The following is a 26,729-nucleotide window of genomic DNA, read 5'->3' on the forward strand; positions in this document are numbered from 1 at the left end:
CTGCGAGCGCAGTCCGAGGTCGGATCGGATCGGGATAGAGGGAAAATGGCTAAGCGGCGCGAACGTAACTTAGGGCAATGGAGAACGCCCATGAAGAAAATTCCCTCTGCCCAACCAAGCTTTGCTGCGTGCTACCTAGGCGTGCCAAGAGAAATCGTGGTCTCGAAAACACATCTGATAAGATTAATCAGGTTTAGAAAACCCCATCATGAGTCAAGGGTTTCTGTGTCTAGGCCAATCCGTCGACTCAGCCGTTCGGCTGACATCCACAGCGGGGTTCTTACGAGGTGGATCTCCGTGCGTTTGGCCAGTTTGCTTCAATAGACTCCATTCTCTCTGTCCTCTTTTGGCTCGGACCCGTTTTGGTACGTGACCATATCTTTGGTACGGAATAAGGGAAGTTCGGTTTGACCAATGGTGATACAGCCGAGCAGTGCTCAATCTCGCCATATCATGCCACATGTCTGTTTGTTTTTGTCAGCTGCAAAACCAGTCATTGGGGTAGTTAGATACAGGATACTTCCATCGTACTGTGTTTCTTGAAACCTTATATTCTGTTGGGAATCATTGCATACCTTTGTGACCTCAAGAGGGACTGGACTGTCTTGGATATTACGTACTCTAGCCATGCCAGAAGGGTGTGAAAGATTCGGACATGGTTGAAAAAGAATGAGAAAAAGAAAAAGAAAAGAGCTACGAGTGGAAATGCTTCGGGAGAAAGCGCACAACACAGTTGTTGCATCACACCAATTGTATAGGTTTTGTCTTTGATTAAGTGCGATAATCGATGAAATGAACTGGGCTAAATTCGCAGTCTCCTTGAGGAAACCAGCGATGTAACTATGTAACAACTAAGAGATCCATGTCTTCTCATATGTGTCTAGGGCTTCTTCTCTACGAATTATCATTTCTTGCTTCCACCATGATGGCCGTAGCCCCCGCCCGACGGTCTGCCGCCCTTGACTGAAGCTGCAGATATCTGGTCCTTATGCCCGCCTTTGGTGTTTGAGGCATTGGCTCCAGTGCCGGTGGGTCCATTTGGATCTCCCTCGGAACAACCGCCCGAGGTGTTGCCCCACTTGTTGGGCGTGCTGCTGTTCTCGAACGGACTTACGTTCTTGCTCTCCCAAGAAGACATTGCGTCGATATTGGATGTGGTTTCTGATCACTGAAAGTTTGGGTTAGATTATGAGATGAGTAGATGCTTGATTATGTAAGGCAGGTCGCTTGGATGTTGCTGATGGTGTTTATGAGTGTGTTGAAATGATGTACATATAAGTTAGGTTCGCATCCTGCGTTGTACTTATATCTATTTGGAAGTTTTTTCGACATCGAAGTGAATGAACTTGTCATTTCCAGTGAATTCGTCCTCTATTTCTTATCATATTGACTGTTTTGAAGTAGAAACTCACTCGATGTCGGCTTCGTAGTCAGGGTAGTGCGATAAATATATCGCCTCCAGTGAATCATACTCTCGGTGAACCGCAAGAGCTTAGTGAAATACTATCCACTGAGAATTATTTTCAAAGAATCTTTGATTTTTTCAATAGTATCTAATCACACAGCTGCGTTGCAAGCTCCAGAGAACCCCTCGAGCTGTCAGACAGTGTCTCCATCATGCCCTCTTTTTCTCAGTAACTTCTGCCTCAGAATCATGTATCCAATGATTTTATGGTGCATTTGATACACTAAGGCTCATTATGTATAATATTTAGGTAATGATGTTACTCCCTGGTGGCATTTAGTCAGGTAGTAGTCAGTTGCTTGACTGACGACAAGTGACGACCACGTGGTCCAAATTGGGAATCCGAGTAAAAATAAGAGGCAATGAAAGAACACAGATCATATACGGAGTAAACCTATTCTAGAGTTGACTAGTCCAGTTTATCACGCATACAATGTACATAGTACTGCTACAGCACATGCACCTGCCTGCATGCCCGGACACTAATCCTGATATGCCAGCCTCATATCATCTAAATTAACCCCTCGTCCAGCCTTACCTTACGCTCAGAGCCATATACTAACCCTCTTGTTTTAGATATCTTTGCAATAGAGACATGGTCGTTATTCGAGAAAGACCAAGCTTACACCTAGGTTTAGATATAGCCTATCATGTCATAAGTGATCCATTTGTAGTCTTGATCATACGTTTCTTGCCATCTGCCACATTCGACTCGCACGTTGTTGGATACTATATTGGAATGTATGTTGCTACGGTCTCATGGTGACATTTAGTTAGGCAACCGTGGCTCGGGCCCCAGCATCAAAACATTTCATGACAGGCTCCGCTCACTTCTCGACGGTATCGCCGTTAATGAAGTATATCTGAAAGTATAACTGACCCAGAGGATAAATGATATTGTGCGTGTTGTTTGAAGTAACGATGTCGTGGATCTTGTCCGTCGGCTGTGTCTGTCGGCAGAACTGGGAAAGGCCTCTGTGAGCGAGGACAAGTGCATCTTATGTATTAGTACCCTTCCAGAGCTAGGAAGCAGGGTTTGTTTCCTTTCCATCGAGTTCTTACTCGGAGCGGGCGGTAGATAATGTAATCACGTAAGGTATGCTGCCGCTAGCTGTGGAGCGGGTGTTGAAAGAGATATTGATGTTGTGGTCGCGGGAAGCACCTACATTGAGCTGTTCAACCATACCACCAAGACCTAGAGATATGGATTGGACGAGTAGGCTGAAAATAGCTTGCTATCTTCGGCAGGAGTACCATACCAGATCACTCTTCCAGGAAAGTCCTTAGTATGCATGGTAGCCGCGACGAGAGCTCCACCAATGGAAGCGGCTACGATGGTTTGTTGACCGTCAATTGTAAACGATCGAAAGGGTATTATTATAACGCATGGTTTCTTCCACATAGACAATTGATTTCTAGTGTTGAGTACGGTATTAAGCTAAGCTTAACTACTGTCTCTTGATTAGTTAAGATGAAGGCCCTGGATGAAAGAATTGCAGAAGCGGCAGCTGAATCTGTGCTAGCTGATGGGCCGCTTCCCAGAAGCCTCTCTAGATTACAGAATGACTAAAACACCCCTTCTTGTCTGGCAAGCAGTAGTTCGTCCTGCGATAACGGATGCTGCTCAGATTGGACCCTTTCAGTGAGCTCTCTGACGAATGTCATTCTGGAAGAAAGATCTACCACAGAGAGTGCCAAAGTGTTTAAGATTGGATGTTTCTGTGAGCCTTGACACTGGAGAACCGGGCAGTCATTGGGATTGAAAAGTCTGCAGCGTCAACAGTGAACCGTAATTACTATACAAACTGCCAAGTAATTGCATTGTAGTTTTGCTCGTTATCGTTATTGGGGCTTCTCCCTTACCACACTGATAATCGATTGAAATCATACGTTAACTGGAATGGGATGTGATGCATTATTCCCACAGAGGCTGAAAAGATCTGCTTTGGGTCAAACATTCAATAACGTCTAGCGGTAAGCATACCTCAGTCAGATCATCCAGCACTGAACCCCACTGATCAAAGTGATGACCCACAACGCCCGCTCTCAAAATAACGATTGGGGAATGTGGCCCGCAGGGTTGGGAAAAAATACTTAAGTATAAGTAAAAGTACAAGTATACTTAAGTAAGTAAGTATAAGTCCAGGGTTAAAAATACTTACTAAGTATAAGTAAGTAAAATTCTCTAGAGCAAATACTTAAGTATACTTAAGTAATTCTTAATTATACTTAAATGCTTATTACGTAATATTTTTAAAGGATTTCTTAGTAAAGTAATAAAGATAAAGCTAGTACTCTTGGTCTCTCGTTACATAATAGGCCACGTGACCTGCGTAGTAGGCTATCTTAGCCTATAATATACCTTGTTCTCTATATTTTTCTTACGTAAGCAAGTACTTAAGTATACTTAAGTAAGTACCTTCTAGGCTTAAGTATACTCAAGTAAGTATTTTTTGAAAATAATTACTTAAAGTTACTTATTCCCAACCCTGAATGTTGGTAGGCAATGCGGGGGATGGTCTAACGGAGAACGGCCGGGGCCGGGGGGCAACTAGCCAATCACACTGTCACTTAAGTCTTCCTCCGTGGTTCAAAGAGCGGACGGATTTTGAAGGCATGCAGGAACATGGATCACTGGCTTGGTTATCGTGCCAGTTCCAAAGGGGTATGGTGCACCACCAATTCGGGAGTTTGATCCCGAGGAAGTATATCCTAGATTTGGAGAAACGAGGAGAAAGTGAGAACACCACATGTTTGACGGGCTGGAAAGCGGGGGAGGCAGAGGTCGTCAGATCCTTTCATACGGCTGGATTGAACTTTCCGTGCTTGAACACGTACAACTGACCCCTGACAGTCGTCTTCCTTGGGGCAGGAGAACGCTCCAGACGGCAGACAGTTTCTGCTAAGCCTACTAGGTAAGCTTGGGTTCAAAGTATTCGAACCCAACCCACATGACTGTTGCGGGTTAGCATTCTTTCGATGATGACTTTACTCACATTGGGAAACCTGAGAGAATCATCAATACACAAATCTGAGCAGCAAATGCTCAAACTTCGCCGTCCCCGACAGCAGGTCTCCAAATCAAACCTTTCAGAGCTACCGGTACTTAGTAAATTGGTAGGTACTAGGCCTCGGTCCGATTCACCGGCCGGCATCTATAACCCGACAATTGCCGGCCAACACATTTAGGTATCTCTTCACCAGACCTCATGATCCTTAGAGGGACACCCATCGTACTACGCGTGCATTGAGATGATTGTACGCAACGCGATGAGTGGATCCTTATCCCGACACTCTGGATTGCTGCCAAGGCAACTGTGTGGTCGACTCTGTTGTTCATTCAGAAGTGCATAGGTTCTCTATTTCGGTAGACCTGCCGAAATAAATGGCCTGTTCTTCGTTGGGTGTTCGGGGAAACCGGGGCCGACCAACCATCCAAATCTGCACAGAATCGCCAAGCAGCCCTAGACCATCACGGCTCCTGTCGTTCTTCACTTAACCCCTCCAATCACAACGCGCCTCGGCCATCCGGTTCAATCTCCCACCGCGAAACGTTGCGTCCAAAATCCCGGACAGAAGCCGGGTTTCCAAGGCTCCACCGTCAGCGGAACGCCACTTCTCATGTGGTCGGCCTGGGGATGGTGCGACCTGGGGTATTAAGTCTGACATTTTGAGGGGAGGCAATCTGCGGGGATGGCGTAACGGTTGCATTGCTGCAGCGGGACTCATGAGCCCATGCATTTGTGGATACGCAGTGAATATGCGCATGGCATTGGACCACACGCGTATGTCGCCGTCGCGCTGGGGTTGGAGTGGTATGGTCAGGTTGCAACCGAGGGATGAGCGAAGCAGGAAAGCAACAAGCTGGCGGGCTATTGAGATGCATGAGCTGGTGTTTATAAAAGGGCGATGCACGTCTGCGTTGATCTGGGGAAGGTCGATCGTTTGGTTTCCCCAGATTCTCCGCCCGCGTCTATCTGACTCAGTCTCTCCAGCAATAGCTCAAAGACATTGTGGGTTTTGCTTGCCAAGATGGCCAAGCCTGTTAACCAGACCTCCTCGCTTGGAGACGAGAAGCGAGACGTCGCCAGCACCGATTTTCAAGAAGACGCGCCCCCTGCCGTGGTCGCGGCCGCTACTGCCCACGAGATTGCCCACGAGGTCGATGATGGCAAATACTCACCCTGGACCAAGTCCATGTTTTACCTCTACGCAGTGCTCTTTGTTGCATACTGCTGTGGTGCGCTGAACGGTTATGTGAGCCTGAGCTCACAAACACAACTGTGGGTTGGGAAAAAGCTGACCAGAAAATCTTAGGACGGATCACTCATGGGTGCGCTTAACGGAATAGGCTCGTACCAGCGGACGTTCAACATGTAAGCACTGCTCACTGATAATAGGTTGGGTATTTAGCATCGGAGTCTAACGGAAATATAGGAAAACCTCGGGTTCAGAGACCGGTATTGTCTTCATGATGTAGGATACATACAGATGAAATTTTGGAGGAAGTGCCTAACCGAAAGACACTAGGTACAACGTTGGATCAGTTTGCGCCATCGCTTTTACGGGGCCCGTCAACGACCTGCTCGGTCGCCGTTGGGGAATGTTCATCGGTGCGCTCCTGATTATCGTAGGTTTGCCTGCTTCCTAAGATGTAACAGAATAGGCTGACAATACTCCAGGTGGGCACATGCATCCAGTAAGAATAGTCCTAGTCACTCTTCATGATGACACGAAACTGATACAGGCGATAGAGCTACGAGCAAAGCCATTCCGCAGTTTCTTGGAGGCCGATTCCTTCTGGGTTTTGGTGTTTCTTTTGCCTGTGTCTCCGCACCCACATACGTGAGCGAGTTGGCTCACCCCAAGGTACTTGGGGCTCCATGCGTATTTTAACAAGTCTGTTAGGCTAACAATTGGCTAGTGGAGAGGTACTCTGACTGGCCTCTACAACTGCATGTGGTGAGTGTACTCCTCTGCCCTTCTTTTCACCTACGAAACTTTTCTCTATGCTTCCTTCCCATTTATATGTTTATGTCGTTGTCGCTTTTCGGATATATCTTGCAGTAAACTAATTAAAAGATAGGCCCGTGGGCGCCATCATCGCTGGTTGGGTAGCATATGGCGCAGAGCAAATCCCTGGTGACGACGGATGGCGGGTTCCTGTTTGGTGCCAATTGGTATATGCCCCCACCATTACGGGTCTATGTATGTTGGGTCTAACGTGCACCAGATCACTTCCGGAATCGTTATAATCTTTGTGTTTTTTCTACCCGAGAGTGTAAGTCTTCACACCCATTCTCAACGGACGGTACTTACAATTTTTGAACAGCCCCGATGGCTTGTTGCCAACGACAGACACGAGGAGGCAGCCAAGATCCTCACGGCCTTGCACGGAGAGTCAGACCCAAACCACCCCATCGTACAGCTACAGATGAAGGAGATGATGGCCCAGATTTCCAGCGAAGCCAGTGACAAGAGATGGTGGGATTACCGAGAGTTGTGGGATACTCACTCTGCTCGTAGGAGACTCATTTGCGTTCTCGGTATGGCTATTATGGGACAGGTAAGAGCTTTGCGCTCCTCGCGTATTATGCGCTTACATGGATACTCACCCCTCTTTTGGATAGGCTTCAGGCAATTCTCTGTCAAGTTACTATCTTGTAACCATGATGAACACGGCTGGCATCACAGACAGGAGTAAGGTCCTGGCCCTCAATGCTGTCAACAGCGTTCTCGGTCTGCTCGGTAGTCTCATCGGCGCCCGCCTTACTGACCGCGTTGGCCGACGACCACTCTTGATCTACAGCATTCTCTTCTGTTCTATGACTTTCGCTGTCATCACTGGAACGTCCAAGATGGCCGTCGACGACCCCAGCAATACCAACGCTGCAAACACCACGATTGCTTTCGTCTTCCTCTTTGGTATCATTTTCTCTCTGGGTTGGACTGCCCAGCAGAGCATGTATATCGCAGAAACCCTCAGCACATCCACTCGTGCCAAGGGTACTGCCGTCGGCAACTTTGCGTCCTCGGCCATCTCCTTGGTCCTCGCATACAGCTCTGGTCCCGCGTTTGAGCAGATTGGCTACTACTTTTATCTGGTTTTCGTCTTCTGGTAAGTGTCCGATGACAGCTCTGCCGCTCTGTGAGATGAAGCGGCACAATAAATGCATGCTAATGCCAGCCGCTAGGGATATCCTGGAGGCTGTCTTCATCTACTTTTTATTCCCAGAAACCAACCACCGTACGCTTGAAGAACTGGAGGAGGTATTCTCTGCACCAAACCCAGTCAAGAAGAGTTTGGAGCCTCGTAGCGCATCAACCGTGTTGGACACCATGAAGGTCGCCGATGAGAAACTTGGATATGTATAGAGGTTACCATACTTTGTGAATTCTTGATTCACATTACATCTGGGCTTTTGAATGCAAGATCCAGGCATTGGAATCATATCAAACCTAGCAAATATCTGACACAATCAATGAGAAACACCCTTAACTCGAAGAGATTTCATGGAGAGTATTGGCTATGGCTGTTTTGGGGCTTTTTAAACTTTGAGACTAAATTCAGCACTATGGTCTTCTCCTCACCGTTCAGCGAATGCATCATCTACGGATAGATGGCATGACAGTAACGGGCCAGTGAAGCCGTGAAATCGGATATTTGGGACTACTTTGCCATTTTTAGACCCCCTCCCCTCCAGCTTCAGAAAGGATGTACTTTTCCGTCTGCAACCCCCTCATTTCTTCTGTTGTGAAAGGGGGGAAGGCCGATTCCGTGCCACTTTTCAACAGACGAGCGCGGAAAAGACTGCGTTCCACTCCTAAATCCATAACAGTGACGGATTAAAGTCCACTTCGGATATGCTAATGACTATTTAGCTACCATATATGCACGAGAAACAGCCTCGAACTCATCTCACTTGATCACTCTCTATTTTCGGACGATAAGCACGTTGCCAATTCCTGTTGAATCAATTGCGATAGTTGATGTGACTTGGAAAATTGCCGTCCAAGTCGAGATTTCACCACAAAATCCAAAATCATGTCTCAACGGGGAGTTATCCGGGACATTGTCATCACGCCCGTGGCATTCCATGACATGCCGTTGCTGAACAGTGTTGGTGTGCACGAGCCATTTGCACTCCGCAGCATCATTGAGGTCATTACGGACGATGAATATGGATTGGGCGAATCCTACGGTGACTCAACCCACCTTAGCCGCCTGGAACTCGCGGCCGATCGCATCAAGGGCCTTTCGGTCTATAGCACAAACTCCATCTACCAAGCTTGTGTCGGCTCCCTGGAGGGCGACACCAGTACTGGCGGCGACGGCATGGCAGGTATGGTGACTACAGCCTCGGTTGTCGACAAGGTTTTCTCCCCGTTAGAGGTCGCGTGCCTCGACATTCAAGGGAAGTTCGCTGGCGTCCCCGTGAGCGACCTCCTCGGTGGTCGTATCAGGGACAACGTCCAATACTCGGCATACTTGTTCTACAAGTGGGCTGGTCATCCCGGAGAGCCCGATGACGAATACGGCGCAGCGTTGGACCCTGCTGGGATTGTGAAGCAAGCACAGAAGATCATTGAAGAATATGGATTCAAGGCTATCAAACTCAAAGGCGGTGTATACCCACCAGCCCAGGAGGTTGAAGCTATTAAGGCATTGCATACGGCGTTCCCCGGCGTACCACTGAGGCTGGATCCTAACGCCGCCTGGACAGTTGAGACTTCCAAGTGGGTAGCCAAGGAACTGGAAGGAATAGTCGAATACCTGGAAGACCCAGCTCCAGAGATCGAAGGTATGGCCGCCGTGGCTAAGGAGGCGTCGATGCCGTTGGCAACAAATATGGCTGTCGTCGCCTTCTCCCACCTCCCTACATCGATCCTGAGAAACGCAGTCCAAGTGGTCCTTTCTGATCACCACTTCTGGGGTGGGCTGCGCAGGTCTCAGACACTGGCCGTCATCTGCGCAACATGGGGCATGCGGCTTTCGATGCACTCCAACAGTCATTTGGGCATTTCATTGGCTGCCATGACGCACTTGGCATCCGCAACACCCAACCTGGATTATGCTTGCGATACTCACTGGCCATGGAAGCCCCGTGACGAGGATGTTGTTATTGAAGGAGCCCTCAAGTGGATCGATGGTGGCTTAAATGTTCCAACGGGACCTGGATTGGGTGTTGAGCTCGACAGGCAGAAGCTGGCGCATCTACATCAGCAATATTTAGATTGTGGGTTGCGAAAGCGGGACGATACTACGTACATGAAAAGGTTTCAACCGGATTTCTCTGCCAAAATTCCGAAGTGGTAAGGAAACATATCTTTACTAGGGCCAGGAATTCCTTGGATCATCTGGAAGCCTCTAGCTTCAACTAGATCGCGCAACATTGCGAGTATATTTAGAGGTAATCACAGGGCCATAAGACGGAACAACTTCCAATATACCGGGTTCCTATTCTCTGCGGTGTATTCTTCTCGAACCTCCCTAATTCAGTGCGTGCCTGATTGATCAAGTTCCTTGACGATTTCCTTTTTGTATCATGGCATCATTTCTCCTTCGCAACCTGTATTTTAACTTCCCCAATATGAAGTGAGGGTTCTTGTTCATGGGAACAACTGTATAGAACCCATTCCAACGTGCTGGTTTTGCGCATCCGCATCTTGTAGCATTTTTGTGAGTTAACTTTGATTCGATCAAAAACTAAGTAGATACTTACAAGTAAAACCCATTCAACTCAATGGTAGCCATCTGTATTCTTGGAGCGGGTGGCACTCGATGGTTTCCAATGGCCTTTTCAAGATCGATAGAAGGCATAATCGAGCCACTCATGCATATCCACCGTATTCAAGTCCACTTCTGGAATCTCCATCTCGGAAAGATATTCGTGAAGCTTTTCGAGACCACTGTGTTGTCTCTCCTCCCATACCCCTAGGCGACGTTGACGTCTAATATACCGGGCACGACGACCAGGATCCTTCTGATAATGTCTCATTAATCTGTCGAGAAGGCTGTTCAGTATAGACAGTGCTATGCAAGCCAGCCACCCTTTTGCCGTTAATGAAGTAGGAAGCAGGGTGCCAGCTGCACTAACGCTGCCTCTGAGTCTCAACTCGGCGATGGTGTTGTACCATGTGTGGTTACCGGGGTTGTCCATTGCCACAATGTATAAAGAGGGTAAATATAGAAGACGTATCAAAACAAGAAGTTCAAAGTGTGGCATTCAAGTCGCCGTATCAACGCACGCAAGTTTGAGCAGTCGGGTCTCACGATGAACTGAGGTCAATCTACAGTTTTTGCTCTGAGTGGCGGAGGAACGGAATGACCGGGACTGCATTCGGTCACGTGGTGCCCTGAACGCGGTCGCGCGCGGACGTTGACTGGTTTGGCTGCGAATGTAAGATTTGATCTGATGAAACAACAAAAGTTAAAAAGTCTGTTCTTGCATGGTTAGGCGCAATGAGCAGATGCTGGACAGTACATTAGCGCTTTGGTCTGTTCAATCTTAATCATTTGCTCGTTAGGGCAACGCACTGTCAATGGTTTACACACTATTACACCAGGTATGGTATAGCAGCGGTATTTGAACCATAACCCTAGCTGCTGCTACGACGACAAACAGAAATGTGGCGTTTTTCATTCTATCATTAATTTCAGACCCTGTCGTTGTCCACCGTCAGTGACGGCTCGCTTGATATCAAGCAGCAAAGAAAAGATTCGGTGAGCTGATTTGATGCACAATCGTAATCAACATATTTTATTGATATTCCCCAGGTTATGGGTCGCTCTTGTGCGTCTTTGTAGACATATGATCCGCAGTTTGTCTGGAAACGAGATAAAGCACGAGCTCAGTGTGACTGAGCCAGCATGTAGCACCGGTGGCATTATCTTAGAATAGAACATCTACAGCACGTCAAAGTGACTAAGCTCGAATTGTATTAGGCCAGTTTTATTCTCACCAATAACTCAATGTTACTATGTTTCAGCATTTTGATACATGATCAAGATTTATGACTCCGGAGGATAACATTGGATAAGAGGGCCGGGGGTATAAGAAAACATCACTCTAACATGTTTCACCCAAGCCAGTACCACGTCCAACTGGATGCGTTCGACCATCTATTACTGCGCTCGGTTGATAATATTCCGTTTCTGATGATAATATTTAGATATTCAACCAATGTTTGGATCAGGTTCATCCTGGGAGAATTTAACGTGAATTAAAGCTATTTTTATTTCATATATCACGACCATATGTAGCAAGATAAGAATTCGGACCTCCTTCACTTGCTTTTCCTAATCGAAATTGAGCGGGTTCAGTTTTCCTCGCCCCCGTAGCTTATCTTCAATGGAGAAAGCAATATATCTCAAATCCTCTGCCTTGCTTTATTTCCAGGCGCAGAACATATCTTTTACTTTGCGTAGATGATCCTTGTCTGTTGGGTCATCAGCATGGAGCAAAAATTCCCCGACAAGCTCCATTCGTAGGTAGTCAGCCAGAGTTGGCTCTTGGATTTGTACGACATTTTACAGACTCCCCAGTTTCCAAGCGAAATATAAGAAATCAGTCCGTATGCTATCAGTTTTCGTATGCTTCTTCGTAAGTTCTTCTTTGAGCAGCGTAAAGTCCCCGTGATACGGTTTACGGTGGTTGGCGAGTTCATCGATAAGTCCTGACAACTCTGCAACAAAATCATCTACTTGTTCTTCCGAGGCAAGAACCCCGAGGACGGCGTTGGTATATGGAATAGGGAGTGTCATGATCTTGATCATGAAGGTGTTGGGGAAGGGTTGCAGATGTGCAGTGCGCTGTCCAGTACCCATGATCCAATCTTGATTGTTCCTGTTCTCGCGGATGTTTTCGATCATCGCGATGATTTCTTTGAGCAGAAGAATGCAGTTTGATCGCCAACAACGCCAATGACGAGGGCTTTCAAATCGTTTCTGACACAGATGAGACGTCAGAAAGTAGAGAGCGCTGTTGTCACCCTTTCGGACAAACTTTTTTGCGACCGAGAACAAGAGGTTCTGCACCATCCGCACGCGGACCCCGTTGGTGCCCTCCAAATTGGACATTGTATCTTCCGTGATAGCAATTAACACGTCTGATGCGTATGAGACATGAAGCAGGAGTTTTCCGGTTTCAGAGCCATCAAATTGATCAATCCAGTGTTTGCTCGCGTTAGAGCCGACTAGATCCCGATTCGACTTGACTGCTTCCGTAATGCGTAACATTGCCGGGGTTGGGTCAATTTGTGTCAAGATGACAGAACAATGAATCTTAAAGAGTGGCACCGGAATGTAGCTAACCCAGTCCTTGAAGAATGATGCAAGTGCGTCTGGGCGGGCCACGTGGGGAGTCGTTCGTTGGCTTCGAGGGTAAAACCGTTCTTCATGAGGAAAAGTTCTATCCAACGGCTGTTATGAACTGTGGACTCCTCGAGGGCAGCCATGATGAACTGGGAGATGCGTAACTTGTCTTCCGTGTTGAGCTTCTTGTCCAGGGCTTGGTCAAGCATCATACTCAGGAGCAGTGCTTCCTCGCCCACGTCAGGGAGGGTGCCTTGATCATCACCAGCAGCAGCCCAGTCATCTTCAGAGAGGGGCCTTCTTTCACTGAGTTGTGCAGCGGTTGGTACGTCATAGGCTTTACGATTCGTTCTAGGACGTAACAGCCCAAGCTCTCGCCGTTGGACGAGTATCCGACGCGCGCTTTGGACTTGATTTCCTCTTCTTCGAGAAGAACGTCCATGGTTGGTTTCCACAAGATCTCCGTGCTGTCGAGGGAAAACTCATCTAAACTTGGAGATTCCATGATCTTGTTGATGGATGTTGCCCTGGCACAACGCAAATCGGCAATGATCTTAGGGAGATCGAAAACACCGGCCCACTGAGAGACGCTAAATCCGGGCTCTTCGACCACCATTGCCAGGGTTTCGAAGAGGCCAGGATGATTTTGTTCACAAGCCTGATATCTCTGGCAATCGATGCCAACGTGGCTACTGTAGCTTTCAGCGACTTGGACTTCGGTATGGCACACAAGAGATCTTTTGCTTCTTGCGTCGCCCAAGTTCCGTGACCGTAGAGTTCATTGGCGGTCACAAAGTCCTTGTTGAAACGCCGTGCCCATAATACAGTGTCTGCCACCATGTCCAGGTCCCCGGCAGCAAAGCAAAGATTGAGTGCCGATTTGGCCCAGAAGGTGCGGTTCTTTGCTTCACGCGACTGGTGTGATTTCTTCTCCCTCTCCTCGAGTATTGAACGAGTTCGATCCAGCCAGGTCTGGTCTTGACTTTCAGAATCAAGTCTTCGATTGAGAAGACACCTGACCACCTCCACATCCCCCCGTGTGAAATCGCCTGGGACCCGAGTTTGATCCGCCACTGTATTTTCGCCAGCACCATTGCCAGGCTTGAGGGAATTGCCGTCGGGATGAGCCGTGGCAAGTCTCTCGAATAAGCATCTTCCATTGTCGACATCAATTGATCAGAAGACCTTCGTCGGCCACATAATGTTCTTAGCCAAATCTCTCAACTTCGAGAGACCTGGGGCCGAGTTATCCTCTAGTGACATCTCATAACCCTTGACGTGACGAAAGAACAGCCGGAGAAGATCGTATCTCGCCTCGGGGGTTGTTTTCCATGGTACGTCGATGCCACTACAAATATCGTCCAGACCGAACAGATGCTTCCTGGTAGGCAGAAGTGCTAAAAGCTTTGCCACACGTGCTTCCATCTTTTCATTCCTGTTGCCCTGGGCGCCAACCCAAAGCTGGATGGTGTATTGAAGTAGCCCCCCCGGTTGAATGTGTATCTCGCTTGCCAGAGCCCCCTCGTGTCTCTGGATACACTGAATCGTGCGATCCAAAAAGTCGTCCCGGGTCTCCCTATCATATCGCCCTCTCAGCAACCGTCTGAGCAGCGGCATGACACACATAGCCGTAAAGTCGCTGGGGATCTGGACGTGTTCTTCCTTAGTATTGAGCATCGATAGAACCATGCCGCAGAACTGCAAATTCTTGCCGAAGAGACGCCTATGCGCCTTGAATTCCAGCTTGCTCGTATCGGAGGAGAACAGCTCTCGGAGGAAATCCTGCTCGTGTCGGTCGCGATGACACCGCCATAGTCGACAAAGCTGCGGCCCGTTCCATTCAATATTTCTCGTTTGCTCCCATTCTTGCAACATCTCTAGGTTGCAGGCCGGCACAATATCCTGGTAGAATGCCGTTAAAGTTCGATCATCCTGCGGATCGTCGTAAAGAACTCTGACGAGCTTGCCGAGTGATTCGCGTCTTTCAGGGTAAGCGTTCCGCGCGTACGCCGTGTTACCCAACCGTCGACGCAACAACCTCACATCTCGCACACTGAACTCAGCCATCAAGCAAGCGATTCCAGCAGCCCCGCCAACGGCATCCCATGTTGACTGAAACCGATCTTTGTGCCAGAGCGCCTTGGCAAATATGGGCATTGCCGCGCTACGGTCGCTGGCGCTGTCTTTCTGGCGCAGATCTTTTGCTATCTGCGCGATATCCTTTCGAGCCATCGCGGCTGGGGAATCATGAGTTCGGCGTGTGCTGTGTGCAGTCAGATTGGTGCGGACAGATGTGAGAGAGAGGCTGCTTATCAACGATGCAAGACAGTTTCGCTCCCCCGCCCCCATTTTACGTCTACCGGATTCTTCGTAAGAGTCATGCGGGCCGAGACTAATAGGGTAGCGAGGACGAGTTTATCATTTGATGATTGGTAGCTGTGTTTTAGGCAGGAATCATCACTGCATATGCAAATCAGCGGCGCTGGTCCGTATGATTTGAGTAAAGCCTCATGATACTGTTCCCGAATCCCACACCACCAAGAAATTAAACCAATACTTCATATGTGTTGCCGAGTTGTTTAACGAATATAATGGCCGCTCTTCCTTGTACCGAAACTGTTGGTATACGGTAGGTATGCTTCGGGGGAGGTGGTCACGTGATATTCACGTGACACACCGCCTCCCTCGGCAGTATCCACCTCACCACCAGTATACCACCCAAAAGTCTGGATTCACTTTGTAACCAACCAATACAACAAGAACAAGCAACCACATTCTGTATCACAATTTGTTACGTGATCTACAGGATATCCCTCTTACGTGATTTAACCAACACTGATCTGTTAGTATACGGTAGGTATGCTTCGGGGGAGGTGGTCACGTGATATTCACGTAACACACCACCTCCCTTAGCAGTATCCACCTTACCACTAGTATACCACCTAAAAGTCTAGATTTACTTTATAACTAACTAATATAACAAGAATAAGTAACTATATTCTATATTACAATTTGTTATATAATCTATAAGATATCCCTCTTATGTAATTTAACTAACACTAATTAGTATATAATTAATTATAAGATTACTACTGTAATAGATTAGTAAGGTTTTTTATATAAAGCAGAGAGGATTAACTAGCCTATTAGTAAATAATCCTTTATAAATTTAACTATTATTATTATTATAACTTTCTTTACTTCCTTACTTTATCTTAACTAAATCTATATTAATAATAAGTAGAAAGGAAAAAGGTAAAAAGCTACTACTAGTAATAGTAAGGCTGTTAAGTTAATAAATAATAAATATCTATTCCCCTTTATATCCTTTAATATTATTATTATTACTATCTTACCTCTTATAACCCCTCTCTCTTCTACCTGCTTTTATCTGCTATATTAATCTAATAACATAAAGTAACTATATTAACTTTAATCTTAATAAGTTAGACGCCTATAAAGTTAGATTATATATAATATATATAATTACTATATAGTTAGACGCTAACCTCTATAGCTACTACCTTTTTACTACCTTTTAGTTAGATTTTATAGATTAGACTATTACTACCTTTAACGCTATAGGCACTAAGGCACTATTAATATTTTATAATTATCTTGTTAATAATAGAGTCTTTATTAATTTAGTAAAAAGAAAGATTACACCTAAATTAGTAGACCTTCTTAATACTAATTTCTATATATAGACTAAAGAAGATATTACTTTTATACGCTATAAATAGCCTATCTTTAACTTATAAATAAAGAATCCTAAATTTATTAATAATATTACTAGTTAATATATCTTACTTAAGGAGAGATTAATAATTAATTAAGCCTTATTTACTACTTTTTTAATATTATTATAAATAGTAGCTAATATTACTTTATAAAGGTAACTAACCTTATTTACCTTAACTTATCTATTAATAGTAAATTATTACTAACTAAAGTAGGAGTAAAAAGGTATAACTTTACTTTTATAATAAAATAAAATCTACTAGGCACTTACTAACTTAAACCTAGTACTTAGAGGTAATATAGGCACTTTATTTATTAACACCTTATTATATAATCTAAAAACCTCTTACCTTACTTATTACCTTACTTATTAATCTTATTATAGCTAGTATAGTAAGTAATTAGGTAGTTAGCTTATTATAATAAATAGAATAAATCTTTAGTAAGATATACTATTTAACTTATTAAGTAACTATAAGCCTACTACTAACTTACTACCTTAAAGCACTATATAAAGATTTTAGTTATAGGGCTATAATAAATTATAATAACGTTAGCTACTATATAAGCCTAACTTTATCCTTATCTTTTCCTTATAACCTTACTTATATTAGCTAACTAACCTTATAAAGCTACTAACTAATAAAATAAAGTATAATAGTAAGCTATATAACGTTCTTAATCTAAAGTTAAGTATTTTTTAGGATAATTATAGTAAGGTTAGGATTAAGTAACACTAGCTTAGCCTTACCTTCTTAATTATACTAAAAGGTAAGGTATCTTAGTTCTATATTAATTATATTTATAGTAATAGTATTTATAATTTTAATAAGATAGTTAACTAAATTTATAACTACTTTAAGATATAGGAATAAATATAGACTTAGTTATCTAAATAGTAAGAAATAACACTTCCTTAAGTTATATATAATAATCCTATAATAACTAAGATCTAAGCCCTTAAGGAGCTTATCTTAAAGCTAGCCCTTATCTAATAGGCTTTCCCCTTATTATACTAAAATAATAAGGTGTTAAGAAGTTAGTTACTAAATGCCTGCTCTAAGGTTCCTAAGTATAACTTTTACTTATATACTCTAGCTATAATATTAAAAGAAGTATATAGCTAATTATAGTTATTTATTAGTACTACTATAAGGCGCCCTTACTATAGCTAGTACTTTACTAAATCCTTACTTTTATTACTTAATAATTAATATTAAGTAGACTATACTTACTAAGGCTAAGGCTATTATTAATAGTTTAGTAATAACTATAGTAGTAGTAATTTTTATAATAGTAATAATAATAATAGTAGCTATAATACTAAAAAGTGCTATATTTACTATAAGCCTAGCTACTAGTTAATAAAGTATACTACTAATAAAAGATATAAAGCGTACTAGTAATTTAAAAGTAACTATTATATTAAAGATATCTTACTAACTATATATAACACCTTTCTTACTAGCTATAAAGGCACCTATTTATAGGAAGAAGAAAATAAAGATAGTAATAATAATAAAGATCTTTAGTAGTATCTCTAAGGGGCCTACTTTATTATTAGTAATAATAAAAAAATAAGATAATAGTGTATTTTACACCTTAACTACGTTCTTTAGAAGCGCTAAGGTAGATAGTAAGGCACTTACTACTAACCTTACTAACTAGGCTATTTATTACTAATTAATAAAAATTAACCTTAATAGCGCCTTTACTAAGTTACTTAGTACTTTTATATTAGATTATTACTTATTAGCTACCTTTTAAGGTATTTTACTAAATATAGGCGTAGTAAGTTACTTAACTATAGGCTACTTATAAGCTATTACACTATAGTAAATTTAACTATCTATAACTATTAATACTATAGCTATAGGTAAAGTAAAGATTAGATTTAGTAATAGTAATACTATTACTTTATAAGGTATTATTATAGTAAAGACTTCCCTTAGGTATATTACCTTTTATATAATACCTACTAATACACTTTTTTTACTTTACTTAGCTAATATAAATTAGCTATTAATTTAATTTAATAACCTTATAAATACTTTTTAATAAGGTAAACTTATAGTGCTAGTTATATAAAAATAAGGCTACCTATAGATACTACTTAGCCTGCCTAAGTAAAGCCTTATAAGTTATTACCTAACTAACGTTAAGCTATACTGCCTTTATTAATAGTTTAGCTATCTATTAATTTACTAGCTATATAAGATCCTTTATAAGGCTAGCTATAAGGTTAAAATAAAGGTAATTAAATACTTAATAAAGTACTACTATTACTACTAAATTTATAGTAAGGCACCTTCTTATTTTTAATTTACTTTATATAATAACTACTTCTTTAATTATAAAATTATTATTAATATAATATACCTTAATAGTAACCTTATACTTTATATAGTTAATACTACTACTACCTTTAATATAGCCTACTTCTTTTATAATATTTTAGTAAAAACTATATAAGAGGTACTTTATTACTACTAAATTAATATCTACTAAGGACCTCTAGATTAAATTATTACTAACATAAGATAGAACTTTATCTTAACTAAATTTTTATATAAGGCCTATATAATAGGCGTTAAAGTTAAGATTATCCCTATTAAAGCCTATTATAGCGTTAGGAAGGTTAAGAGATACTACACTATACTTTAATAGGTATATAAGATAATCTATAGGGAGTGCCTATTTATTAACTATAAATCTATACTTTAGAGCGTAGCTAAAGTAATTAATAATACTACTAGCCTAAATAGCCTTATGCTTACCCTACTAGTATTTAGCGCCTACCCCTATATAACTACTAACTTTACCTTTTTACTTAAGATAATCTAACGTATAACTACTATTTATAAGGTAACTAAAGATCTTTATAAATATAATATAACGTAGTAAATTAATAAGGCTCTTACTACTTATAACAGCCTAGATACCTTTATAATAAAGGATCTACCTTTAGGTAGTAATGTCTACATCTAGTATAAGAAAAGAGGTTAGTCTAGCCTATATAAATTACTTACTACTTAAGGTAAAGACTTTACTATTAATATTAATAGCCCTTATATTTTCTAATCTATATTAGTTAAGCTATACTATATAGTAAATAATAGAGAAAAAGGCTTAGCTAAGTAACGTCCCTTATTTATCCTAAATAGTAATAATAGTTATAGTAATAAGCCTACTAAAGATACTATTATTATTATAACTAGTCTAAAGTAGTAACTATATACTAATAATACTACTATTATATAACCTTAGTAAGCTAGGAAAATCCTTATAAGATACACCTTACTATAGGAAACTAATATACCTTATACTACCTTCTTTTTAGTAAAAAAAGAGGCCTATTAAACCTTTATAATCTAACTATATAAAAAAGGTATTATTACTACCTTAGGTAAGCTATTTAAGTAATTAGTAACTACTAAGATTAATAGCCTTATTATATAAGGTGTCTTTAAATTTACTATAATTAACTAACTTTAACCTTATAAGTAAATTTTTAAATTATAGATTATAAATAAGGTAAAAGGTACTAATAAGAAGCCTTATAAGAAATTACGCCTTATTATTTAAGGCTATACTAATAATAGTAAGGAGGCTATTCTTACTTAGTTACTTACTATTTAGTAAGCTAGCTAGTAGCTTATTCTTATACTAGCCTTTTCTTTTCTTATTAATAGTAAAGTTATATAGCTATATAATATTATATAGGCCTATATTTAATCTACTTCTTACCTTAACTATACTATTTATACTAAGCTCTTAGCCTAAATCTATTATAAGTACCTTAATAATATTATTATAAAGGTTATTAAGCCTCTATATAGGATTACTAAGGTAGGTATATACTAGTAAGCTACTTATAACTATTATTATAAGGAGAATCTTTAGATAGTCTTTACTATATATAACCTCTACTTTCTCTTATTATTTAGTAAAAATCTATACTTTATACTTATTAGTATATAAATAAATAATACTATTAGCCTAATAGACCTTTTATTTTCTAACTAAGAGAATAAGGAACTAACTAAAGTAAAATTTACTATAAAGGATAAGTTATTTTTTACTATTAACTAACTACTTACCTTTAATAGTAAGATTATTATAGTTATATTTACTATAAATACTTTTATTATACTTTACTAAAAAAAGTAAGAAGTAAAACTATAATTAATTAATATAAAGTTACTTATAGCCTATTAAGATTTTATCTAGTAATAGGTATAAGAAGTATATATTACCTCTATTTACTAGCCTAAAGCGTACTATAATCTTTTTATTATAGCCTAATATAAGGAGCTAGATAATAAGGTAATTAAAGACCTTAACTATTAACTATAATAGTAAATAAGCTTACTTAACTATAGTCTATAATTTATTCCCTTAGATCTTATATTAGCTAAGCTATTTATATTTATAAATAGATTATTTACTAATAATTATAATATAACTTTATAGTTAGGATTTATTATCTTTTTTATAAATAAAAAAGTTAATAATAACTAAGCTAAGTTTTCCCTTTATAGTAACGTCCTTTATTTCTTATTTATAAAGTCTAAATAAGTTACCTAAAGCGTCCTTATATCTAAAGTATATAAGATAGTTATAAGTATTAATATAGCTTACGCCTTATCTATAACTATTATAATAGTTACTTAGAAGCTTAATATCTTATTAATCTTAACTATTACTTATATAGACTTATATTTACTTTATAAATATCTAGTTAAGCTAAAAACTACTAGGGAGAAGCGTCTTATAATTAATATTATATAATTAAGATAGTTTTATAAGTAATATAAGCTTTATAAAGTCTAATAGATTACTAAATCTAATAATCTAGCTAATAGATTTATAAAGGTATCCCTAAATTAAGCACTTAAGGGCCTAGTTATAAATAATAAAGCTAAAATATATATAAAGGGTTAGGTTATATAAGTATAATAGATTATAATAAGTATATAGTAAAAAATAAATTATAAGTTATATAACTAACTAGACTATAATAGTAGTAGTTAAATCTAACTAATATAAGAATATACCTTTAATAGCTATAGCTAAAAAAAAACACCCCTAAATAAGTTAGTATAAGCCTATACTATCTATAAAGAAAAATAAAAGATATAGGAATATATAGTATATAACTATAAGAAGTATAATACTTTTAGAGTTTTAATTTTTATTACGTTTTTAGGCCTTTTAAAGGTAATCTAGATAGCTAGGGCACTAGTAACTTTTACTATAAAAGAAAAGTTACTAGTGTTAGTATATAGTAAGTATGCTTTAGGGGAGGTAGTTATATAATATTTACGTAACATACTGCCTCCCTTAGTAGTATCTACCTTACTACTAGTATACTACCTAAAAGTCTAGATTTACTTTATAACTAACTAATATAATAAGAACAAGTAACTACATTCTGTATCACGATTTGTTACGTGATCTATGGGATATCCCTCTTACGTGATTTAACTAACAGAAACTTTTCGACTATTGGTATTATACCCTGTTTAAGGCCGTGGTGCGAAAATCCAGCGTGAGATTCTTTGAACCAGGATACGCAACTGTGTCGACAGTGAGACATCTTGGATGGTCCACTTATGTTCGCTTGAAGCCGTATTACACAGCCGCATTTAAATCCAGAAAACGGTATCAGTACGATTACTCAAAAGGATCGTAAGGTTTCCCCAACCTTTGGTCAACCAGTCAGCCATAGTGAGTGCTTTGAGCGTTCACTTCGCATTTTATTGTTTGATCAGGAATGGCACTTGCATAGTTATGGCAACTGAGATAGTATTTTTTTCTCCTAAGGTGAAGTACACTAACTTTTCAATCTGTCCACTGGTCCATCTGTTATTTTCTGTCACATCGCCAGCTGCTCGGATCCAGCCCGAGTAAGAACAGGCGGGACAAGCAGCGGAACGACACAGCTTTTGGCAGGCTACAAAACTCGAGCCTGAGACATAGCACACAAAAACAGAAGGACAAACAAGCGAGCCCACACTCCAAAATCAAAGTTGCCCAAAGCACCAGAGATCACCATTGCGAAATAAGTGACCGGTCACTTATTTCGCAACATTTACTTGGAGACACCGATGCAAGAGAAGCACCTCTTGAAGGACTCGGCCTCCAGGGCGAAGAGACCACCGTGGTCCAGGAGGGTAGCCGGGTTCCAGACCTCGCGCTCGAGACGGCCAAGGAGACCAGTGTAGCTGGTAAGGCCCTGGGGCTCGGTGACACCCCACGGGTTGCGAAGGACGATGTACTGCTTGTCGCCAAGGACGCAGTAGCCCAGGACGGAGTAAGCGTGGTTGGCAACGATGTTGGCGCCGTGGTACTCGCGGCCGGTAGCGTAGGTGTAGGCCGTCATGGGGTTAATGGTCTTGTTGTTGACGCTGTTGGAGCGGACCAAGCCCAAGAGGGTCTGAGCAGAGTGGTTGTCGCAGTGGTAGTAGTGGGGAGTGCGACCGTTGATCTGGGCCATAGCCTTGACAGGGTCACCGCAGTGAGTCTGGGTGATGTCGGGCTGCTCGGAGTTGGAGCCGGTGATCCACTTGGCAAAGGCCTTCTCGTAGAGCGAGGGCCAGATGTCGGCGCCATCGCTGGAGCGGCAGTAAAGAGGCTCGTTGTCCGAGTTGTTGATCGGGATCTCGTAGTTGACTTCGACCGTCTGGGTCTTGTTGTTCTGCTTGCCGCCCTTGTCGTGGAACTTGACAGACAAGAAGCGCTTCTTCTCGTTGTGGTGGACGCGAGTGGCACGGTTGATGGCACCGGGGTCAGACCAGAAGACGGAGAACAGGGCAGCGATGAACCAGCTGTTGCTGGTGCAGCCCTGGGTGGGGTCGTCGAACTGGTGGCGGGTCTCGCGGCGTTCGCCGATACGGAACTCGGTAATGTCGGTGATCAGGCGCTTGTTGACTGTCTGGAAAAAGTAGTCATACATGTCGCGCCACGAGGCATTGGGTGGCTGCCAGTGACCCCTCTCCATCCTGAAGGGGGTGACGAGCTCGTTGATGGACATGGTGACATCCCGGTTCGAGACGGTCTTGCCAAGCTCATGGGCGTGGAGAACCAGGCGAAGCTTGCCGTTCTGCATGCGGGCAAGCTTGACCTTGGCATCCTTGAGGTCCTTGAGGCCGACCTTCTCGAGGTCCTCAAGCCTGCGAACACCGGAGAAGTCGGGAGTCATGAGATCCCGCTCATTGAGGATCTTCATGTCCTTCTCATCGTACATCTCAGCCCGCCTCTCCTTCTCGTTCAGCTTCATGCCGGCGAAGAGGACGGAGTGGTGACGCATGTCAAAGAGCTCATCGTAGTCGGTCTGCAAGACGTTCTGGAGGATCTTGGCAGCGGTCATGGACTGGCGGTCAATCTTGCGGCCAATGAGGGCCTCAGCAAGAGCGTACGGGTTGACGGCACCGACACAGGGGTTGCGGGGGGGAGAATCCGGGCGAGGCTCCTTGCTAAAGTCGTGGTCATTGTTCATGTCGACAAGATCCTCGTAGTCCTCCATGGTGCTCTGAGTGGAGGAGCCGGGCTGGCTCTCGATCTTGTGACCGAGGATTGCCTCAACGAGGGCAATGACGTTGCTGTCTCTCTCGGTGGTACGGATGTCGCCCATTTTGATTTTGATATTGAGATATAGTATGTTGTAATAGATTGAAAGGATGGTGTGATTTGTTGAAAATGATTGAACTGTTGGCTTTTGACTGAGAACTTGATGCTTTTGGATTCTATCAAACATCATCTGTAGAGGGGAATTCACTGAGACTTTATACCTGTTTTCGGCCAGGCTTATAGACTACATCCTCTAGTTGATACTCTGAGTTCCGCGTTGCAAGATGAATCATGAATACGTAACCTTAGCTCAAACAGCTCTGGGATATCGTGCGTCGTCGCATTGGTGCGAAGGTTTTGCAAATCCTGCGATGGAACAACAGCACCTGAACCGCACAATGACATTACACCGATTTTCAGACTTGCCAAGGTTGCACTTTCGCTTTGCAGGGCATCTGTGATGATCCCGTTGTCGTATACGCTTCTCTACATGCACAAATATCGGCCTGAGTGTCGAGGAGCATGAAGACAAGACCGTAGTGCCCGATTATTCCATTCACATGTAAACAAGTCAGCCTCAGACGCTGAAGCAGACTTCGCTGGACGAAGTCAAAGACTCATGGAAATTCGTACTCAGCGTCCGTGAGTGGGCATTTCAGCACAGCCTCGACCGCTGCCGATCCCCGTGGAGTGAGTTTTGATGAAACCTTGATAGAAGCTCCTCGCTTAAGATACAGTGAGGGGTTATACGTTGGGACAGATGCTCCAGAGGATGTTCTCAGAGTGTACACGGAGTCGTCGTGAGGCTGAGATTCAGTCCCAACAAAGTCAAGGCTGCAGCTGTGAAGGTTTATCTGATGCAGGGATGTCGCGGCAGCGGAAACATCGGAAGAAGCTGGGGAAGTGTCCCGGTTTGAAGTGACAACCGAGCTAGGTCTGAAAGGTCGGTCAATCCCCAGGTCTATGACAAGGCGGTGCATGCCAAGTTGCCAACAATGCTGCCGACAGCAATCCACTTCAAACCCACGTGGCCACGATGGCCTGTGCTGTGGCACCTGGCTCTACCCCCTCCCCATGGCACACTTCAGAAGAAAACCGTTGCTGACTATTAGCTTTCCAGACCCCTCATTCTTGCATTGATTCGCCAAATTTATTGGCTTTTTTCCTCTATCCCGCATTCTTCTTGCGGAAAAGCTGCGTCAAATCGTAGCCTCAAGCTACATGCAGAATTACTCTTTATGTGTTTCTCAAACAGCCGACGGTAAGCGGAACTATTTCAAGCACATACGACACTTCCCGTTTCTAAAGTACATGTACACTACGAGGAATGCAAAGTTGTGATGAAGGTTGCGGGGCGCTTGCGATGCACGCGGGGTTGAAGTCTAAGCTCTTGTGGCTTTATGGGGCGCCTTACTGCTCTCCTGATTTCGAGGTATGTGCTGCTTCTGGCCAAGAATGCGGTGTGAGGGGGTGAGATCTAAACAGAAGATGATGACGGCAGCATTTCTAGCCAACTTCTAAGCATTCAGCCTTTGTCACTAATCAGTGGGGATATATTCTCTGCAACTTAGACCGAACGGATCGATGCATCACATGTTCAATTCTAGACAGATCGGTTACCTGTTGCTTGATTCGCAGAATCCTACCCTGCGCACGGCTCCTAGATCGACCCTGCGCACAGTCAGCACTGGGCGGTAAGCGGATGGGTAGATGTGCCAAAGCATTGAACGACCGCCCGGCAAAGGATTGCATGGTTTGTCGCACAGTCCACAGCAATGCCCAAGCCCATAGCCTCTTTGATGATGGGGATAATGGACGGTGTCTCAAGATGTTGTCGGGCCGGGCGGGGCGAGCGGCCCGAGCCCGATAGGCTGGAACCCCGCCCGGCCCCAAAGTGGGGACCCGTATGGAGAAGATTGCCGCCCAACCGCCGACCGAACGAACCGGGAAGCACGGCAGGTTTAATGTTTCCTTTGTCAATCCTGATTTATTCGTCAGTTAGCTCCGATGCGCTGCATACAACCGCGAACATCCAGCCAGATTTACTTCGCATCAGGGCTGAAACCCCGTCAAAGCTGCATTTTTGCCTCTACTCCAATGCAGCTAAGTTGTGGCGTGCAGCATCAAGACCCCGCATTGCTCTTCTCCATCGTGCTTGCTTGCGAAAGGCAAATAAGCAGGTCAAAGATTTCAGCGCATGGCGATTGTCTGAAGAAGAGCCATGTTTGAGGCTGCTGTGTTGCAGACTCGGGGCAGGATTCAGAGGCTACGTCCTTGGGTTTTGATGGAAGCAACCCGTTTCACATTAGCAGCCACTAGCCCACTGCTGAGGAAGTGGTGAAATATGCCCTGAGAAACGTACATCGGAAGTTCTAAATCAGGTATTATATTTCCCTCTACACTCTCCTCTACATTCATGGACTCGGAATCTCATGCGTGTTCGCGCCCCTGAAACGGTTATTCAGGTTCTCACGCACACGCACTAGTGAGGTCTGCACCAATCTTTCTGATAGTAGAACTTGAAATAACTATTTTCCAAACAAGCCATGCAATTCTTCAGGACAGTTGGTATTAATACATATCTATGGACTGATAGCAGGTTTAAGCTACTGTTAGCAGCAGTCTTTACTTGAACTT

General features: G+C 42.8%; 7 protein-coding genes across 7 annotated transcripts; 2 read left to right on the forward strand and 5 right to left on the reverse strand.

Moving 5' to 3' along the window:
• Positions 1-904: 904 nt before the first annotated feature.
• On the reverse strand, positions 905-1,138 carry GLRG_01137 (uncharacterized protein; the record flags this gene model as incomplete). The annotated part of the gene is made up of 1 exon (XM_008091822.1): positions 905-1,138. The coding sequence occupies one exon, from the start codon at positions 1,136-1,138 to the stop codon at positions 905-907; it is 234 nt and encodes a 77-aa protein (XP_008090013.1).
• Positions 1,139-5,497: 4,359 nt separating this feature from the next.
• On the forward strand, positions 5,498-7,840 carry GLRG_01138 (uncharacterized protein; the record flags this gene model as incomplete). Its single annotated transcript, XM_008091823.1, has 12 exons — positions 5,498-5,722; positions 5,783-5,841; positions 5,903-5,941; positions 5,996-6,095; positions 6,148-6,164; positions 6,220-6,334; positions 6,390-6,427; positions 6,552-6,645; positions 6,699-6,746; positions 6,798-7,031; positions 7,096-7,583; positions 7,660-7,840. The coding sequence occupies 12 exons, from the start codon at positions 5,498-5,500 to the stop codon at positions 7,838-7,840; spliced, it is 1,638 nt and encodes a 545-aa protein (XP_008090014.1).
• A 670-nt stretch (positions 7,841-8,510) lies between these two features.
• GLRG_01139 (mandelate racemase/muconate lactonizing enzyme domain-containing protein) lies at positions 8,511-9,782 on the forward strand (the record flags this gene model as incomplete). Its single annotated transcript, XM_008091824.1, has 1 exon — positions 8,511-9,782. The coding sequence occupies one exon, from the start codon at positions 8,511-8,513 to the stop codon at positions 9,780-9,782; it is 1,272 nt and encodes a 423-aa protein (XP_008090015.1).
• Positions 9,783-11,996: 2,214 nt separating this feature from the next.
• On the reverse strand, positions 11,997-12,338 carry GLRG_01140 (uncharacterized protein; the record flags this gene model as incomplete). The annotated part of the gene is made up of 1 exon (XM_008091825.1): positions 11,997-12,338. One exon carries the CDS (start codon positions 12,336-12,338, stop codon positions 11,997-11,999), a length of 342 nt encoding a protein of 113 aa, XP_008090016.1.
• A 655-nt stretch (positions 12,339-12,993) lies between these two features.
• GLRG_01141 (uncharacterized protein) lies at positions 12,994-13,395 on the reverse strand (the record flags this gene model as incomplete). Its single annotated transcript, XM_008091826.1, has 1 exon — positions 12,994-13,395. The coding sequence occupies one exon, from the start codon at positions 13,393-13,395 to the stop codon at positions 12,994-12,996; it is 402 nt and encodes a 133-aa protein (XP_008090017.1).
• Positions 13,396-13,955: 560 nt separating this feature from the next.
• GLRG_01142 (uncharacterized protein) lies at positions 13,956-15,011 on the reverse strand (the record flags this gene model as incomplete). Its single annotated transcript, XM_008091827.1, has 1 exon — positions 13,956-15,011. One exon carries the CDS (start codon positions 15,009-15,011, stop codon positions 13,956-13,958), a length of 1,056 nt encoding a protein of 351 aa, XP_008090018.1.
• A 7,603-nt stretch (positions 15,012-22,614) lies between these two features.
• GLRG_01143 (uncharacterized protein) lies at positions 22,615-24,156 on the reverse strand (the record flags this gene model as incomplete). The annotated part of the gene is made up of 1 exon (XM_008091828.1): positions 22,615-24,156. The coding sequence occupies one exon, from the start codon at positions 24,154-24,156 to the stop codon at positions 22,615-22,617; it is 1,542 nt and encodes a 513-aa protein (XP_008090019.1).
• Between the last annotated feature and the right edge of the window lie 2,573 nt (positions 24,157-26,729).

Source organism: Colletotrichum graminicola (genome assembly GCF_000149035.1).
Source record: "Colletotrichum graminicola M1.001 genomic scaffold supercont1.3, whole genome shotgun sequence".
NCBI classification, from domain to species: domain Eukaryota; kingdom Fungi; phylum Ascomycota; class Sordariomycetes; order Glomerellales; family Glomerellaceae; genus Colletotrichum; species Colletotrichum graminicola.